General features: G+C 42.6%; 1 protein-coding gene across 4 annotated transcripts in view; it reads left to right on the top strand.

Moving 5' to 3' along the window:
* The window catches only part of Ccdc138 (coiled-coil domain containing 138), a 52216-nt gene extending 48629 nt beyond the window's left edge, over positions 1-3587 (top strand). For 3 of the 4 annotated variants that reach the window (XM_040732387.1, XM_040732388.1, XM_040732386.1), the window contains 2 exons: positions 1414-1552; positions 3078-3587. In XM_040732387.1, coding sequence (XP_040588321.1) covers positions 1414-1552; positions 3078-3243 — 305 coding nt within the window. In that variant the 3' untranslated portion in view covers positions 3244-3587. The remainder of the gene's footprint in view (positions 1-1413; positions 1553-3077) is intronic. The other variant, XM_040732389.1, reaches the window with a different exon arrangement.
* The last annotated feature ends 15130 nt before the right edge of the window (positions 3588-18717 follow it).

The following is an 18717-nucleotide window of genomic DNA, read 5'->3' as shown; positions in this document are numbered from 1 at the left end:
CTTTGACAGTGTGTGATTTTTACAAAATTTTTCCCCACACTTCCTTAACTAGCCAGTACCAGTTAACTTATGCTCTAAAAGTATTTTCATATATTATCCTGTAAGAAACACAATAAATGAAATATGGCTTCTTACCTCTGTATGCATCTCTATTGGGTGATTCTAAGAGGCACAAATTACTAAGTAAAAGGATGTGTACATTTAAGGCTTTGGTATGAAATGTGGGAAGTTTCTATTATTTCATTCTTAATGAGATTGAATACATTATGTTCTCATATAACTGAGGTTAGTTGTGTTCATTAGTAAAAATACTAGGTAAACCTTTTCTAATTGATATATAAGAACTCATAGTAATTGTGTCAATCTTAAGGCAAATATATATAAATTCATCTCTCCTGTCTTCTCTTCTGTTTGTAATTTCTCTTTTATTTTAATTTCACTTTTAATTTTTAAGTAAAATCATGTTATACAAACACTTAAATTAGAAAATATTTACTTTATTTTTTGAGATTATAATTACATCATGTCCCCTTCCCTTTTCCCCTTCCAAACCCTCCCATACACCCTTCTTTGTTCTCTTTCAAACTCAATGTCTGTTTTTCATTAATTGTTGCTATATTCGTATGTACATAAATAAACACACACCCCTAAATTTATGAATACGAATACAACTGCTCAGTCCGAATAATGTTACATGTATACGTATGTTTTCAGGACTGGCTGTTTGGTGCTGGAATACTGGAGAAGACTAATTCTCCCACTCTCAGCATTCTTAATGCCTGTAGTTGTTTGTGTATGGTTGAATCCTCATGGCTTTTCCCCCTCCCACATTAGTACATCTGTTGTCCCTGTTTAGCTCATGTTGAGGCAGCCATGTGGGTGAGACTTGAGCTTCTGACATCCTAGGAGACACAGTCTCACAGCAGACTCCTTGATCCTTTGGGTCTTATAGCCTTTCCGCCTGCTTCTTCATGATGATCCCTTAAACTTTTTATCTGTAGATTTTCAATCTATTGTAAGTCTGTCCTTCTTTAGCTTTTATGCTGAAAGTGTTCTTTCCCATCTAATACTCAGAATTGTTATTGGGGTTTTAGGGAAAAATAATTTACTACTTCAATGGAACTTCTTATTTGCAGTCAACTAGACTGGGCTTCCAGTTAGAAGCTCATTGAAAAAACACTTTTCCCCTCCTTTCAGACATGCTTTGTGTTAGGTAATAACCTGCTCCTTGTGACACCCAACAAGAGCCAATGTATGTTTTCACTTTGCAAATGATGATTTTACCCTCCAGTTTAAGGATGAAAGAATGAGAGTCCAAGCTGGTATTGACTCACAACTCACATAGTTCTGGTTTTGCTTTTTTAATTTTCTTTTATACTTCTTAACAGTAAAACCTGGTGACTTGTTTTGCAGAGTCCTTGCAACCTTTCCTGGAAGCCTGTAGCAACTCTTTTTTTTTTCGTACTTGTTCTGTGCTGCTCCGAACCCCTAAGCTTGATCTTCACATCCTAGAAAAGCTCAGTATTATCCTACAGAAGCTTTCAAAAATCAAGTAAGAATATCTTTTGTAACATTTTTAACTGATGATTATATTGTGATCACTAATAGGGCTGCTTTTTCAATCTCGATCTCAAACTAGTTCAGCTTGATTATTGCTTTGTTCTAATTCATTATTTCCAGTCTACAGATGTAGAGACAATATATTGGGCAGGTGCTCAGCAGGTAAGAGTAATTACTGCATAAGCATGAGGACTTGAGTTCAAATCCCCAGTACTCATATAAGATGCTAAATGTGGCTGCAAGGGGTGGAGGCAGGAGGATCAATGTGGCTTGGTGGCCACCAGCATAACTCCAGGTTCAGTAAGAGACCCTGTTTCAAAGGAATAAATGAGAGAATGAAAGATATGATGCCAGATGTCTCCACCCACCTGAACATGCCCACATGTCCATACCATACCACACACACACACACACACACACTTTAAAAACATACACATAGATTTAATAATAGACTGTCTTTGAAACGATAGTTGTTTCTCCATTGTTTCAGTTCATCTAAGAAGACTTTAAATCCAGAGATAGCATGGAAATCCAAGAGCAAGGTTTTACTTGCACTGTGGGGAGAGGGGTCACATGATAATATAAGAACAAATCACTGCACACTGACATTTTATATATGACAGGTGGAAAAAAACAGTGATAATAAAAGTATATTTTTGTAATTCCTTATTTATTCACTGAAGTACATACTTCACAAAACAGGCAAAATAGTGCACGCCTGTGTACGTGTGTGCATGCGTGTGTGTGTCTACATATGGAGGCCTGAGGTTAATGTTAGGTATCTTCCTCTTCTTTTTCTTGAGACAGGGTCTCTCACTGAACCTGGAGCTCACTGATTGGCTAGGCTACATGACCAATGAGCTTCAGGAAATCACCTTGTCTTCTATCTCCTTTAATGCTGGGTTATCTGATAATTTCTCTTGAGGCAAATATACCCAGAGAAGAAAATAAAATAGGTGAACTCCCACTTTTCATTTAAGATAGGGTTATGGTTGAAATGAAATTACTGAATGCTTTCTCCTCTTCTTCTTCTCTTGTTTTTATTTTGTGAGATAGCCTATCTCTATATAGCTCTGGCTATCCCGGAACTTGATGTGTAGACCAAGCTGTCCTGGATCTCATATCTGCCTGCGTCTGCCTTGAAGTGCAGGGATTAAAGGTGTGCGCCACCACACCAAGCGGGGATGTCTATTAGAGAGAGAGTGGTTGAAAAGTAGTATGTTGCCACTTTAGATTCTTAAGAAAACTGGTCTGTCTAACTGTGGGAAAGGGAGGTTCCTAATTCCTCACGGTTGTTTTCTATTAGTGAATAGGGTTCAATTTTCAGGATATAAACTATTTCTCTTTGCCTGTAATGTTTTTCTACTTCAGACTTAGATCATAAAACCTACTTTTCTCATCATCTAAATCCTGTAATCAGCCATTTTCTCCATTGTTTTTAAAAACAAGGCCATTCTCTCACATTTGCATAAGTTCTCTCAAGTTTATAAATAACTAATAAAACTATTTTTTTACAGGAGTAATAAGAAGCTCTTTGAAGTTTTTACCATTCACCTGATGCTTCAGGAAATACAAAGAACAACACATCCAGAGCACGCCTTTCTCTGTATTAACCTAAATTCAACTCTGTTCAATCTGGGTTTGACAAAATGTAATCCCCTGGCCTCCAGTACAAACCATTAGAAAAGTGTGTGTGTGTGTGTGTGTGTGTGTGTGTGTGTGTGTGTGTGTGTGTGTGTGTGTGTGTGTGTGTGGTCTGTGTGTGTATATATGTTCCTTATCTGTGAAAGTATAAAAATCACCAAAGTATGATTCTACAGAGTAAAGTTACTGATAGCTTCATTTATCATGAACAATATCAAGAAAGATTATACTAATGTACAAGGTGGCATTTCCAGAATTCTTAGCTTTGGGGTTACTTTTTATGAAAGTATTTTAGGAAAAACCCTTTCTTGAAATTATGTGATTATTTGGAATATAATTTGTTCTTATGTGGAAATAAACTATGTTATCATTTTTCCCCTTAATATAGTAAAATCATTTCTTTTGGGAGAAAAAAAATTTTTTGATCAAGCTGATCTCAGACTCACAGACCACCTCCTGCCTCTGCCTTTCAAGTGCTGGAATTAAAGGCATACACCACCACATGTAGCCAAGTGCTTATCTTTCAATGATCTTTCATTGTTTTATTCTGTTTCTCTTTTACTCTTGTGGTTGTTAGGTGGGTGCTGTACAGCCCCAGCCCAAGCCCCAGCCCCAGCCCGAGAGTGCACATGGTATATATAGTATTCGTTTTATGAGATCAGTGCATATTGTTAAGGTTCATAATGTTCTCTTGATGTTGTTTTCTTAAACAACATGAAGTGATTGTCTTGTCGCTAGCTTTGGTTTCAAGCCTGTTTCGTCAGCTGCTAGAACAATGGCGTTTGCATCCCAGGTTCATTTATTTGGAACGTATTTTGTCTGTCCTACTTTGCTTTCTACTGCTGTGATAAAACTCTGACCAAAAGCAACTTGGGAGGAAAGGGAGGATAATCAGAATTGGGACTGAAGCAGGATCCTGGAGGCAGGAGCTGAGGCAGGGACCAGGAGGGATGCTGCTTATGGCCTTGCTCTCTGTAGCTCACTCATCTTGCTTTTTTATACAACCCAAGACTCCCTGTTGCTTCACCCATAGTGGGCTGGGCCCTTCAACACCTTTCATTAATCAATAAAATGTCCCACAGACTTGTCTACTAACTGGTACAGTCTGTATAACCATCTCTTCCTAACTTCAGAAAATTGTTATGTTTTTCTTTAGCCTTTAGAACTATATGCCTCTTCTATACTTATTACCCATAGGTTTGGTCTTTTCAGAGTGTCACATAAGTCACTGATACACTGATATCATCTTCTACTTTTATGTTTGTAGTTGTTTGATTATTCCAGTTCCTAGGCCTTATTCTTGAAGCTCAGATCTCGATCTTCTTTTTTCTTTTTTTTGGGGGGGGCAGTTGTTTTGAGACAGGGTTTCTTTGTGGCTTTGGAGGCTGTCTTGGAACTAACTCTTGTAGACCAGGCTGGTCTCGAACTCTCAGAGATCCTCCTGCCTTTGCCTTCCGAGTGCTGGGAATAAAGGCATGTACCCCCACTGCCTGGCCTTGATCTTGATCTTCTACTTGACCCATTCTGATGGTGAGACAGACTTTCCACAGAGCTTTTTTATGTAAATTATTGTATTTTTCATTTCCAACATTTCATATTATTTTTTCAGTATTTCTGAATTTTTAAAATTCCTTTTTCATGTCTAGCATCAGTATCCTTATTTCTTTTTTCTTTTTTTAAATATTTTATTTATTTATTATGTATACAGTCTTCTGCCTGTGTGCCAGCATAAGGCACCATATCTCATTCAAGGTGGTTGTGAGCCACCATATGGTTTCTGGGAATTGAACTCAGGACCTCTGGAAGAACAGTCAGTGCTCTTAACCTCTGAGCCATCTCTCCAGCCCCAGCATCCTTATTTCATTAAGCTGTTTGTTATGTTCTCAATCAGGAGATTATTTTCTCAACAACAAAAGATCACTGAAGCAATTACTCATATTGTTATATTATTAAATAAAACTCGGGAGTCAAGGTAAAAACCTCATCAATCAGAGAAGCGGCAGAGAAGCAACCAGTGACCTCCTCTCTCACTCACCCTCTTCTATTCAAAAGGGCCACGAATCTTTCTAAGCCCCTCCCTTCTACTCCCTGTGTGTTTCTCTGTACTAGGTCTACCAAAACTGCTATGACTAATTCTGGTCAGTTAGCAGCTAACATTGCCCTCTGGTTCAAGATAAACTTTAATGGCAGTCTTGAGAGTGTCGGAGTGCAATCAAAATATCCCACAACAAACCACAAACTTGCAACCCAAATTCAAGAACACATCAAAAAGATCATTCACCATGATCAGGTTGGCTCCATTCCAACAATACAGGAATGGTTCAACATACATAAGTAAACATGCAGTAAATGAAATATGTCACATAAATGGACTCAAGAACAAAAATCTCAAGGTTGTCTCAGTAGGTGTAAAAAGGGCTTTTGACAAAACCCAGTAGACTAACACCTGAAAAAAGTGGGAATAGATGGAATATATCCCAACATAATAAAGGTTACATGTGGCAGACTTGTAGCTAACATTATAAAATGAATTGAAAAATCAAAATATTTTCAATCAAACTAAGAACAAGCTATGTGTCATATTTTTCCATTCATGTTCAATATAGTACTAGAAGGCTTAGTCACATCAGTAAGACATGGTTAGGAAATGAAAGAAGACAAATAAGAAAAGACATTAATGTATCCTTATTTATAGGTTATGCCTTTATATGAAAGAGATTCTAAAGATTCCACCAGAAAAATCTTGGACTGATAAACACTCAGCAAAATGGCAGGATTAAAAAATCAGCACACAGAAACAACGGATACACTGTATACCAATAGCAAACATGCCAAGGAAGAAATCAGGAATAAAATCTCACAAGTGCCATTAAAAACATACCTTCTGTCTTAGTTAGGGTTTCTATTGCTGTGAAAGAGACACCATGACCACTGAAACTCTTCTAAAGAAAACCATTTAATTGGGGTACCTTACTTTTTCAGAGATTTAGTCTAATACCATCATGGAGCAGCATGGTGGCATGAAAGCAGACATGTTGGAAAAGGAATTGAGAGTCCTACTTCTTGACCTGCAGGCAACAGGAAGAATATGTCACTGGGCATAGCCTGAACATAGGAGACTTCAAAGCCCACCCTCTGTGACACACTTCCTCCAATAAAGCCATACCTACTCCAACAAAGTCTCCTAATACTGCCACTCCCTCTAAGCTAATGGGAGCTAATTACATTCAAACTACCACACCTTCTAACCAAGGAAATGAAACACCTTTGCACTGAAGAAAGAAGTGGAGGAAGGCACTAGAAGAAGTAAAGACCTCTTCATGGACTAGAAGATTCACTATTGTGAAAAATGACCAGATAGTCATTTTACCAGAAGCCAGTCTACAGATTCAATATAATCCTCATCAAAATTCCAGTGCCATCCATTATAAAAAAAAGAAGAAAAATAATCTTAAAATTCATTTGAAAGTTAAAAATCATCAGATAAATCAATCTGGGGCAGGGGGCAATCAGGAAAAACTGGAAGTATCACTGTATAGGATGTAACTTCATGTTATATTACAGAGCCATAATTACAAGTACAGTATGGTACTGGCACAAAAATAGACATGTAGATCAGTAGTGTATACATAAACCCACCCAACTACAGCTGTCTGGTTCCTTTTACTGTGATACCAACATAGTTGTTAGAGAACAGACTGCCTCTTTAGCAAAGGATGTTGGGACAAGTGGGCATCTACACGCACTTGACTGAAACTAGATCCCAGTCTCTCACACAGCACAAAAATTAACTCCCAATGTATTGAAGTCAATAATGTAACACCTGTTGCTATGAAATTGCTAGAGAAAGAGGCAGGAAAAACATTTGAAGATAAAGACATACCCAGGGACTTTTGACAAGGACTCTCATGCTCAGAAAATATAGTCAGCAATCAACAAATGGGACCTCATGAGATTAAGAACATTCTGTATAGGAAAAAAAAGTACTTGAGTGAAGAAGCCTACAGAATGGAGGAAAATCTTTTTATCCATTCATATGACAGAGACTATTTAGAGTATACAAAGAATTAAAAAATAAAAACTCAAAAGGGTCAAAGAATTGAGTAGGAAATTCTCAGAAGAAATACAGATGACCAATATAGAATAACCATATAATTATGAATCAGCTATCATCAAACATAATTTTTTAAAATAAAGCTGGTGACTGTGAATGACTTAAACATGGTAAGTGCCCCATTTACAACAATCATGTGTTTTTATTTTTTGACACTCTTTTTTACATGAGTGTGAATGAATAAAGAAGTAAAAAGGAAAGGACATGACTGGTCCTATGTATGGTGGAAGAGAAGGTTTCTTTTAGGTAAGAGGGAGAGCACGGTCAGAGGCAGGGATATCTGGGAAAATTCAGAGTGGACCAGACTGATCTGGGCCATGTGGGGTAGAGGGAAGGGAGAGAAGGGAACCAGGTGCAGCCGCCAGGAGGCCAAAGGTACAAGAGGGTGGGTAACCCAAATGTCTGGATTATATAGAGAAACCTCTTGAGGGAAGGGCAGCCCAGCCCTTGGGCTGGAGAGATCAGGGTAGAGGTCAGGGTATGCTGTGATCCATACCCTGTAACAGGAAGGGTCTAAGGAATGCTGGGAGAACCTGGCTGCCAGGTCTGATTCGATATGCTAGGCAGGTCAGCCAGTTTGTACTGGGTTTGAAACTTAACAGTTTATAATTAATTTTTTATTTTTATTCCCCAAGACCCTTTTATCCTCTCCTTCCTGTCAAAACCCTTCTTCCCAGCAAGCCCCTCTCCCACTTCCACATCTCCTTTCTGTGTGTCCCATTGGAAGTTCTTATGTGAGTGTTGATAGGAGGTTATTCTGGACCATAGGCAACATATCGGTGGCTACACTTCTGAAGAAAATGATATCCCCTACCTCCAGCAACCATCAGCTGCCAGTGTCACCCCAGGGAGAGGTGGAGCCTCAGGGGTCCCTGTGCCATCCATGATGAAATGATAGGTTTAGTCACAGAGAGATGTTATGCAGATAACCACAGCATCAGTGAGTTCATACAGCTATGTCATATCCAGAGAACATATTTTGCTGTACACCCCCTCATCCTCTGGCTCTTAGCATCTTCCCTCACCCTCTTCTGTACTGTTCCCTGAGTTTTTCCCAGGGGTGGAGATGTCCCTGTAGGGCAGGGTACTCCATCCCCTATCCTTAACACTTTGGCCAGTTGTGTATTTCTGCATTAATTTCTATCTCCTGTTGCAGTGTCTGGCAAAGGTTGCATGTAGTGTTAATTTTAAATGGCAGACTGGGAATTAAGAACAATTATGTTTCATAAACCATGTCTCTTTAAAAACTAGTTTAAAAAATCTTTTTGATAACTTTAAACCTTAAAATTAAGTAATGGCTATTTATAAAAATATCTCAGCCAGTGGGGTTGGAAAGATGGCTCCACAGTTAAGAGCACTGGCTGCTCTCCCAGAGGACCCCAACTCACTTCCCAGCACCCACATGTGGCTCATAGCAGTCTGTCACTCCAGTTCCAGGGCGAGTGCTGCCATCTTCTGCCCTCTGTGGGCACCAGGCATGAATGTGGCACAGACATCCACACGGGCAAAACACTCATATACATCATTTTAAAAATCAGAATAATTCCCAAGTAAACTGAAGCCTGTGGCTGCAACTTTTCCTGCCTTAAAAACTAAAATATTAACCGAAACCTGATGTTACTGAATTCAAAGCCTACGTAGAGATTTGTTTTCATACATAATTCTAGTCAGTCTGGTCAGTTCCAGTAGAAATGTAAACATCAAAGGAGTTAACCCATTTCAGACTTAAAAAGCAGTACTTTATGTCCCAAGGTCCACAGCTGTTTACACAAGTCTAAAAGCACTTCTTGATAAATCTATAGTAACTGGTTGAGATGAGGCCAAACCAGAAAAAAAAATGTTTGTGGCTGTTGTTACTGTTCCTTCTATGAAATAAATATAACATCACATACAAGATGGTCCATTGTGTTTTGAGCATTGTCTGGCATCTGAACTCTCATCTCTTTCAGACATCAGCACAACACCACAGCTACATCCCTTGCACTTTTCCAGACATAAATATAAGCAGCTGGAGGCAGGAGACTGAGCCAGTGGGGACCTTGGTGGCAAGGAGCGGGGGCTGCAGATTGAGTTGCTGTAGCCCTTCTGGCAGGCTCCCTTGCTGCAGTTGCAGAACCTCTGCAGAGTCATTGGTCGTGGTGAAGAAAGAGGATGCAGACTGTCTAGTGCTGGTCAGCTTGGCTATGCTAGAATCTTATGTAGGACCCTGTAGACCCACTCTGCACTCTTCTCTGGTGGGAGGCTGACCTGAACTCCCTACTGAACCTGGCAAACATCAAAGGACATTCAGACCTTCTTTAACTTTCCCAGTGTTTCCACGGGTCCCAGCCCTATCTATCACGTTACCCCTGTAAGAACTGAGTTTGAAGAAGGAAACAAAAGAATGAAAATTTACACTGACCTCACCAGTAAGAGCAGACCTTATTTAGCCTGTGAGGGGCATCCCAAGACCCAGCAGCACCGTGACTAGAATGGAAGAGAGCACAAGGCACATGGTTTGAGTGGGGTTTTTATAGCTAAGGGTAAGTTAGGGAAGGGCAGGGTTTCATTAGGGGCGGAATGGAGGAAATAAGCTGTTTGCTTTTTTTTCCCCCTTTATAAGCTTTCTTTTAAATTTGAAACTACAGGAGATGGGATAGGTCTTGCTGTCTGCTTCTGCAACAGCTGTGGTTGGGGTCATCTGCTTTTCTTTTGCAACCTCTGGAAATTGTACAAGCAGTCAACTTCCTGGAGCTTTGAGCCAGTTTAGAGACTTGGTTTTAAGAAGAAGTAGAATTTCCCTTTTCTCAGATCATTCATATGTGTGTGTATATGTATGTATGTGTATACACATACACACACAAATGGCATAGGGACACCATTTCTTTGGATGTAACTATTTCCTCCTGACAGGGAGAATTGTCATTTCAGGATTTTTGGGTCTGGAGTGACTTTGAGAGAAACATTGACTTTTTCTTGTCTAGTGTGGTAGACAGGGTGATAACAGTAAGCAGTTCAGGAGGAATTCCTCTACAAAGTTTAAAAGACAAGGTAAAAGTGTAAGAAAGGGATTAGTAAGGGAGGCCAGGATGGGAGGGAACAGAGAGTCCATCAGGAGGGGAAATGTGCTGTTAAAATTTCCAGTCCTGAACTAGTTTTGATTTGTTGGTATAGGAGCAGCATATAGAAGTGTGCATATCCCTGGACTGCAGGCAGAGGATCTAGCCCCCTGCAGTTTTGGAGCCCCTCAGTGGCCAAAGAACTAGGTAGAACCTGAAGGGTGTCAAGCTGAAATCTTAAGGCTTTCTCGGAGCTGGAGATCCAGAGGTTAATTAATATAAAGATACTTAGTTAGGCCTGCCCCCCAGTGCCAAGCCTGAGGTGAGGATGCCTAGAGTTGTAAGGGGTGACCCCATAGCTGTTTTTGCCTTTGTTAGAACAGAGGCCAGCATGGGGAGTGGGCTGTCTGGAGGGATGAGAGAAATGGTCCTGTCCAGTTGCTAGGCAGGCGGATGTAGATGCTTGGCCAGCAGGTCCAGGACAGTCCTGTGCTGTAGGAGGGATGTGGAATAAGGTTGATGCAGGCCGTTGGGTGCAGTTTACCTTTTCAGTTGTGCCATAAGGAAAATGAGTGCCCTGGGGATAAGGTGGTGAAAGGTTGTGACCTGACTAGGCAAGATTGGCTAATTGCGGGATTTTCCTGAATTAGGTGGAAGGTACTGGTGTCAAGAAAAAACCGGTAAGGAGTGGGAGTGTTTAGAAGCCAGTGGAATCAGATATGAATGGGGAGGGTTTGGGCTTTTGGAAAAGACTTAACTAGTCCTAGGAAAGCAGGTCTCTTTCCTTGCCCTCAATGACATCGGGAACCTTTGACAGAGGCAGACAGATTGAAGGTTGGAAGACCAGTAAGACAGACATTTCTGAAGAGCCTTGTGTCATAGAAGAGTCTGAAGTGCTCCTTTTGGGGAAATCTGGTAAGGGTGAGGTTGTCTTGACATGGTGGGAGATCACAACAAGGAGGGATGAAGGGAAGTGAGGCCTATGGCCACATACGGGGCCTGAGAAGCTAGGGTTACCTGAGCTTAGAAAGGTCCTTAAAACAGAGACTGTGGGAAGAGGGCAGTTTTTTATGCTGGAGAAGGTTGATTGATCATGATTCATTTTCTTGAGTCCTCTAGACCAGCCCAGAAATCTCCCCATGTGTTTCTGAATTCAGAACCAATCCACAGGACACCCTTTGGTTTGTTTAGTATTGTATTCGAGGAGTAGTAAAGAAATAGCCATGGGGGAGGTTTGTATTGTAGAAAAGAGAGAGAGCATCCAGAGCCATGTCGAAAAGTCTGGAGCAGAGAAAAAGAAGAAGGCAGGACGTGATCTGCAAGAGAAGGGAGAATACGAGGATAGTAGGAGTAAGAGGGAAAGCCTTGCTGTTACAAAGAGAACAGAGACCTATAACAGCATTGGGGCTAGCATAGTGCAGGAATAATGGGGAGGGGGAGAAGGACCAGGAGGAGGCTAGCATGGGGTTTGAAATGTATGAGTACTTGTGATTAGGGACTGTAAGAGCCTAGAGGCCAGCATGGGCTTGATTGCAACCACAGGTATATGTCAATGGAGATCCATGAGTCCCTTCTGCCAGAGACAAGGGGAAATGACCCCTTTTGGCAGAAGGGAACCATTTCACAAGTTCCTGAGGAATGCTGCCAGAAATCCTTCTATAGCTTAGCTTGAGTTGGGCCTAGATTCAACTTTGGACAAAGTCAGTGGGCCTTTGGGGGGGGGGGGTACCCTTTAGATCTGACAGATATATGTTCAAATTCAGAGGTGTCGTTACAAGTGAAATAAAAACCCAGAGGTGAAGCAAGCCAAGCAGGAAGAGGTATAGGAAATACCTGGTTGGCTCTTTGGGAGAGATGAAGGTTGAAGGAACCAGCAAGCTGGAGACAGAGGAAAAATGTTCCTTTAAAAGTTGTGTTGTCGCCAGGCGGTGGTGGCACACACCTTTAATCCCAACACTCAGGAGACAGAGGCAGGTGGATCTCTGTGAGTTCGAGGCCAGGCTGGACCGACAGCCTCCAAAACAATACAGAGAAACCCTGTTTTATAAAAACCAAACAAAAACAAAAAAACAAAGTTGTGTTGTCAGAGAGATAGTTTGGGAAAGTACAAGTCTGAGAATAGAGGTGGTCTGGGAGGGAAGTGGGGTGTCCCAGGTGACCTGAGAGATCCCAACTCAACATTTTTAGATCCCTAGTGACTAGCCCATCACAGAGTGACTTGCCCTTCTGCCCTCTCCTGAGAAACCGGAGACCTCAAGATAAACTTAAAAGATAACACTCCCTGATCCAGGAACTAGCTCACCACATTCCTGTTCAATGTTTAGCTGTACAATGCCTAAAGAATGCTTGCTTGAGATAACCTTCCTGTTAAGACATAAGCTATCATTTAACTTCCTCATCCTTTATGTTTATGATGTTTGCCTAACTCCCCCATTCGATTTTCCCTTTTAAAAACCCCCGACTGCAGCTACTAGGGGTCGATCTCCTCTGCCCCTTCGAGGGTTATGAGCTCGGCCCCAGTGCACTGGTTCCCCGAATAAACCTCATGTGTTTGCATCAAGAACAGTTTCTCTTGAATTATTGGTCATCGGCTTATCCCAAGACTTGAGTGAGAGTCTCCCCACTCTGGGGATCTTTCAGACCCAGCACTTGTGAACAAAGCAAAGGGTTAATAGCAAAAACAATAGGTTCCTAACAGCACATACCAGCCTCCTAAATGGAGGGCAGCTAGGGCGATATTTCCAGTCAGAGTGTATAGAGAAAATGTGATACATATACACAATGGAGTACTACTCAGTGGAGAAAAACAATGGGATCTTGAAATTTGCAGGCAAATGGATGGCACTAGAGGAAACCATCCTGAGTGAGGTAACCCAGACACAAAAAGACAAACATAGTATGTACTCACTCATATATGGATTTTAGATAGGGATCAGGGGAGTGTAGGCCTACAATCCCAGTGCCAGTGAGTCTGGGAAACAAGGAGGTTCCCAAGAGAGATACATGATACCCCAGAGAAGTGGAATGAGGCAAGATCTCCTGAGTAGATTGGGAACATGGAGGGGGAACTAAGAAAAACAGAGGGGGATAAGAGGAGGGGAGAAGAAGGCATGGGGGAGCAGGAAGGTTGAGTCGAGGTTAGAATAGAGGAGAGCAGAATGAGAGATACCATAATAGACCGAGTCATTATAGGCTTGAGGAGAGAGCTGACACTATGAGATCTCCAGAGATCTACAAGGATAACACCAACTGGCAAACTAAGCAATAGTGCAGAGACTACATTAATAGCCCCTCCTTGGTGATAAGGTTGATGACTACCCTATATGCCATCCTAGAACCTTCATCCAGGGACTGATGGAAGTAGAGACAGATACCCACAGCTAAACACTGAACTGAACTTCTGGAACCCAGTGACAGAGATGGAGGAGTGATGAGCAAAGGGGTCAAGACCATGATGATGAAACCCACAAAGACAGCTGACAGGATAAGGGGGAGCTCTTGAATCCCAGACTGATGGCTGAGAGGCCAACAGGGGACTGATCCAGACTCCATGAATGTAGTGCCAGTGAGGAGGCCACAGAAATCACTGGGGCCTTGGGTAGTAGATCAGTGTTTACCATGGTGTATGAATGATCTTTGGGAGCCCATTCCAAATAGACGCATGCTCTCTCAGCCTGGACACATGGGGAAGGGCCTAGGTCCTGGATGAAATGACAGACTTTGGAGATCCCCCAAGGAGGGCCTCACCCTCCCTGGGGAATGATGTGGGGATTGGGTGGGGGGCTGGGATTGACATGTGACACATTCATGTTTGTAATTTAAATAAAAACATATTGAGGAAAAAAATGTGGTTAGAAATTGTGAGATTTAAAGCCGGGCGTTGGTGGCGCACGCCTTTAATCCCAGCACTCGAGAGGCAGAGGCAGGCGGATCTCTGTGAGTTCGAGGCCAGCCTGGTCTACAGAGTGAGTTCAGGGACAGCCTCCAAAGCCACAGAGAAACCCTGTCTCGAAAAACCAAAACAAAAAACAAAAAAACAAACAAAAAAAAAAAGAAATTGTGAGATTTAAAAGGTAACTTTAGGGCAGGGTCTGATTGTAGAGAAGGGAGACCATATCTTGGTATTATGTCTGGGATGAGGACTTGGGCAACTACAGTTTTCTGTAATGGTCTCTGACTGTTGGAAAGAAAAGCTTTGTTGGTGAAGGGTGAAGACTTCACTTACCTATGGATGTAAGGACAAATGTTTATAGATTGTTGTTAGGAACTGTACTGGTTTAGTAAATTAGTGGTTATAGATTCTCCTCCAATAACCATGATTTCAGCTAGCACTGAGTAGTTGACTAGATTTCGAGTACCATGCCCAGTGTTTCTCTTGTTGAGTCCAAGTAAAGTTGTTGGTTGCTACCAAGGTATACATGGCACTACTGCATCCTCAGGGTTATTGTGACATGCTTGTTGTTGATGTAGTTCATAGGCATCACAGCTGAGTAGGACTGTGGGTTGCCTCTCTCTTTGGAAGTAGTCCTCAGGGATGGGACTTTCAGGTGGGGGGGGCTCTGGGCCCTGTTTCTGAAGTACACAGTGTCTTCAGCAGTCAGGACTTACCTTCTACCTTTGGGGGTAACCAACAGCAACAGCAAGAGGCACTATGTTTTGGTAGTCTCTTGGACAGCCCTGGCCAACAACTCAAAAGAGAGCTTCTTGTGCCTGGTATTTTAAGGTTGTCTTTGACTCTTGGAGGAGGCATCATCAGCCCAGATGAGAAAAGTTCATTAAAACAATATATGTATTTATACACAGAGTTATGTATGTTATAGGTTGGAATTTGGGGTTTGGGGTTTTGGTTGTTTGGGTTTTTGGTAAATAGTTAATAGTATGATTTGTTGTGACTTTTTCAGACATTCTTAATGTGATTCTACCCCTCCCTCCTCCTCCTGTATTTACCTCTCTTAACCTTCTCTAAAGAGTTCCCTTCCCCCATTTCCCTTATCAGATCACCTGTATCCTGCTAGTCCCCCTTTACCTTCCTCTCACCCTCTACTGTATTTACCTTCCTTCCCTTCCCTAAGAACCTTCCCCCTCATCAGATCACTGGAACCCTGCTCCCTAATCCCCCTATCCTGGCAATGGTTCCATTTTACTTTCCTGGTTTCTGTAGTTATTATAGGGTATGTGCTCACATCTAAAGATTTGGAGCTAGGAGCCTACAGTGAGAGAGAACACAGAATGAGGGAAGCAAGCTGTTATTAGAAACTGCAGGGGTTAGGGGAGGTCTGCTGTATATTTCTGTAAACACTGGTTGTCTGGGGTGGGTGGTCAGCTGCTTTTCTTTTGCAACCTCTGGGAATTGTACAAGTAGCTGACTTCCTGGAACTTGGAGCCCCATTGAGGGCCTTGGCTTTAAGAGAAGGGGGAGTTTCCATTAATCTTCCAGCTTCAGAGTTCAGCAACTGATGCCCCACGGGGGATGATTTCCCTAGAGCCTGTTCAGAGATAGCTCAGCAGTGCAGTGGCATCAGGGGTATTACCATGTAAGAAGCTGTCTGAAGTTCCATTAGTCATTCTCTCTAGGGCAAGCTACTCCCTGTGGAGTATTGGTCCACCCCTCTCTGTGTCCCAGCCTCACCCCCCATCTTCACACCTCACACGGCCTGGGACTCCTGTGTAGCCCTGGAACTCGCTCTGTAAACCAGGCTGGCCTCAAACTCAGAGATCTGCTTGCCTCTGCCTCCAGAGTGCTGGGGAATGATGTGGGGATTGGGTGGAGGGACAAGGGAGGAGGGGTGGGAGAGGGAGCTGGGTTCTTTTAGTGAGAGCCCTAGCAAAGAGTGGAGGGAGGAGCAATGTGATGGGTTTCTTAAATCCCTGCTCCCTGCTGTGGCCTTGAAATAAGTGGAGGGATAATGCAAGTCAGCCCTGTAACCCTGACTCTGCTCCCACTGCTCCTAGTTAACCCACAATCACTGCAAAGGTGAGGAAATCGCTCCTCAACCTAAGAACACCTCGGAGATTCACATTTGAGACGGCAAATCGGTCACTGAGGGAGATGGACTGTCCTTAAAGTTACACCCGGCCTCTGGCTCTGTCAGCAGCTGAGCAATTAGACTATTAAAGTATAAAAGCTTGCAAGTATTATACAGAAAATTAAAATGTTCAGTAAGGTGACATTGAAGGCATGTTGACAGTCTGTACCACTTGTTAGTATTTAGGCATTTGTATTGACCTTCCCTTGGGGTTCTGACAAGATACATCTCAGCCGCAGCCACTAAGAGCTACATCACCTGTGCCTAGTCACCGTGTTCCCTTTTAAAAGGGCCCTGCCCACCTCCCATCCCCCCTTTGTCCCTCTCTCCCTCCCTCCATCTGTTTTTCTCTCTTCTCCCTCTCCCCCTCTCCCTCTCTCTGCCCCCTTTTCTTCTCTCCTGCTGTTCCTGCCCCTGGAGGCCAGTCTCTTCCTTCCCCTTTCTCTTTTTTATGATGCCTTTTCCTAATAAAAACCTTCTGTTTGAACTCTGTCTCATGGCGTCTTTCTATCTCAAGCCCCTCTTTCTAGATTACAATACCACTTCCTTGTTGGGATGGTGTGTTTCCCCTCACATTCAGTTGTCTTTTTATCATCTCCAGGCGGCAGTGATGGCTATGAGTCCTAGTAACCCAAGACAGTTAAGTCCACTTCCTGCCAGCATGTCCAAACTCAGTCTGTTGCTCCCAATTATAGACTTGTCTGTTATTTTGGGGCTCATATCTGAAGCTTTCCATGAATGAGTCTCTGAGGGGGCCAGGCCCACCCATCTGTGTTTGCCTCTGTCTCTCTGGGAGACCTCTTCCTAGTCAGCCTTCAGGAGACTGCACCAAACCCGGCATGGCATGCTTCAGGATCCCTGAAATTGTCTGGGCAATGGCTGGAGTATGTATGGCCTTGTCTGGGTGTTATCCTTAGGGCCTGCACTGAGAATCTGAGCTCTGCCCCTACACCACATCTTCTCTGCTCCAGAGGTCTCTCCTCCATATCCACCCCCAGTTAGAGTCTCTATGGCACAGACTGTCTCTCTGGCTGTCAAGGTGACAAGCTGTCCTCAGCCTGCCAGAGATTGGAGCATCATGGTACAGCCTGGTCTTCTTGTTTCATTGTGGAGGTAAATCTCGCCTGTGTTTATTTCTTTTGTCTTCAGCTCTTTAGGGTCTACTGCTTTTTATATTGTTACTTCTGTCCTTCATATGGTGTTACAGAAATAGATAGCATCTGCCATATTACCCAGAAGTGATAAACACTTATGATTGTTTTTAATTTTATTTACCTTAAAGTAAGGTCTTATACACTCCATTTGTCATGGAAATGTAATGGAGTATATATAACTATTAGCTAGTCCTCTGGGTTTGGATGACTCAGCCTCAGTAAATAATTTCAAACAAGGAATGCATTTTAAAAGTGTCTGTAGTGTTTATAGTAATGTAATTTATAGCTATAAAAGTTCCCAAGAACCTACTGTATATCTGAAGCTTAATAATCCACTTAACAAATTATGTGAACATTAGCATAATACAATGACAATTGTCTGCATACATGGAGAAAGCAGAATGAAACTGTATTAAATGAATATAAGCACACCTACAATGTTGTACACTTACTTGGAATCCAATACGTACTTAAAAGGCTAAGTAGAAACTCTTCAGTAAAGCACCCTGTTTACTAAATTCCTTCACACAAAAGGTGCCAAGTGCAGGGACTGAACATCAGTTAGTAGCCTGGCAGCCATTTGGGGACTGGTTTCCCGACTAGGGGAGGTTGTAAGCAAAACTGCTAATCTGGTCGCTGTCTCTGAGTTTGGGAGCGTGCATTCACGGGGGTGGGGTGGGGTTGAGGTGGGGGGGTTGGGGAGGACTTAGCAGCAGTTAAGTGTAATTTGGTTCTGAAGCAGATCTGTGCAGTCTCTAAGGGTCAGAGCTGGGAGCAGTGTGGACAGACTTCGGGTAGACTGAGAAGCTTCTGAGAACACAACACATGTTTCCTTAGGGTAGCTGGGTAGTAAGGTCAGGTACTGTGTACCAGGTCCAGGTCTGCACAGCTGCAATACTCAAGACCCCCCAGAGCCTACAGCGTACCTGCAACTACAATTCCTCAGGGGTGAGAACCGGACTATGATTCCTTATATTGATAATTTCCCCCCCCCAAACACAGAGCAGTAACAATGGGGTGGAGGCTCCAAGTAAGACCCTAGTAACCTTGAGGCGATGAGATGTTAAGGTAGCAGGTGGGCGTGGAGCTGACCCCTGCCTCCAACCCTGGGCCTGTGTGCTTCCTCCAGGTGTCATCAGGCTTCATACAGAAATGTCTGAAAACCAGGCCTTCCTAGACTC

Source organism: Mesocricetus auratus, unplaced genomic scaffold (assembly GCF_017639785.1).
Source record: "Mesocricetus auratus isolate SY011 unplaced genomic scaffold, BCM_Maur_2.0 Super-Scaffold_100027, whole genome shotgun sequence".
In the NCBI taxonomy this organism is placed as follows: Eukaryota; Metazoa; Chordata; class Mammalia; order Rodentia; family Cricetidae; genus Mesocricetus; species Mesocricetus auratus.
The sequence above is the reverse complement of the archived record's forward strand: the minus strand, read 5'-3'. Positions and strand labels throughout refer to the sequence as shown.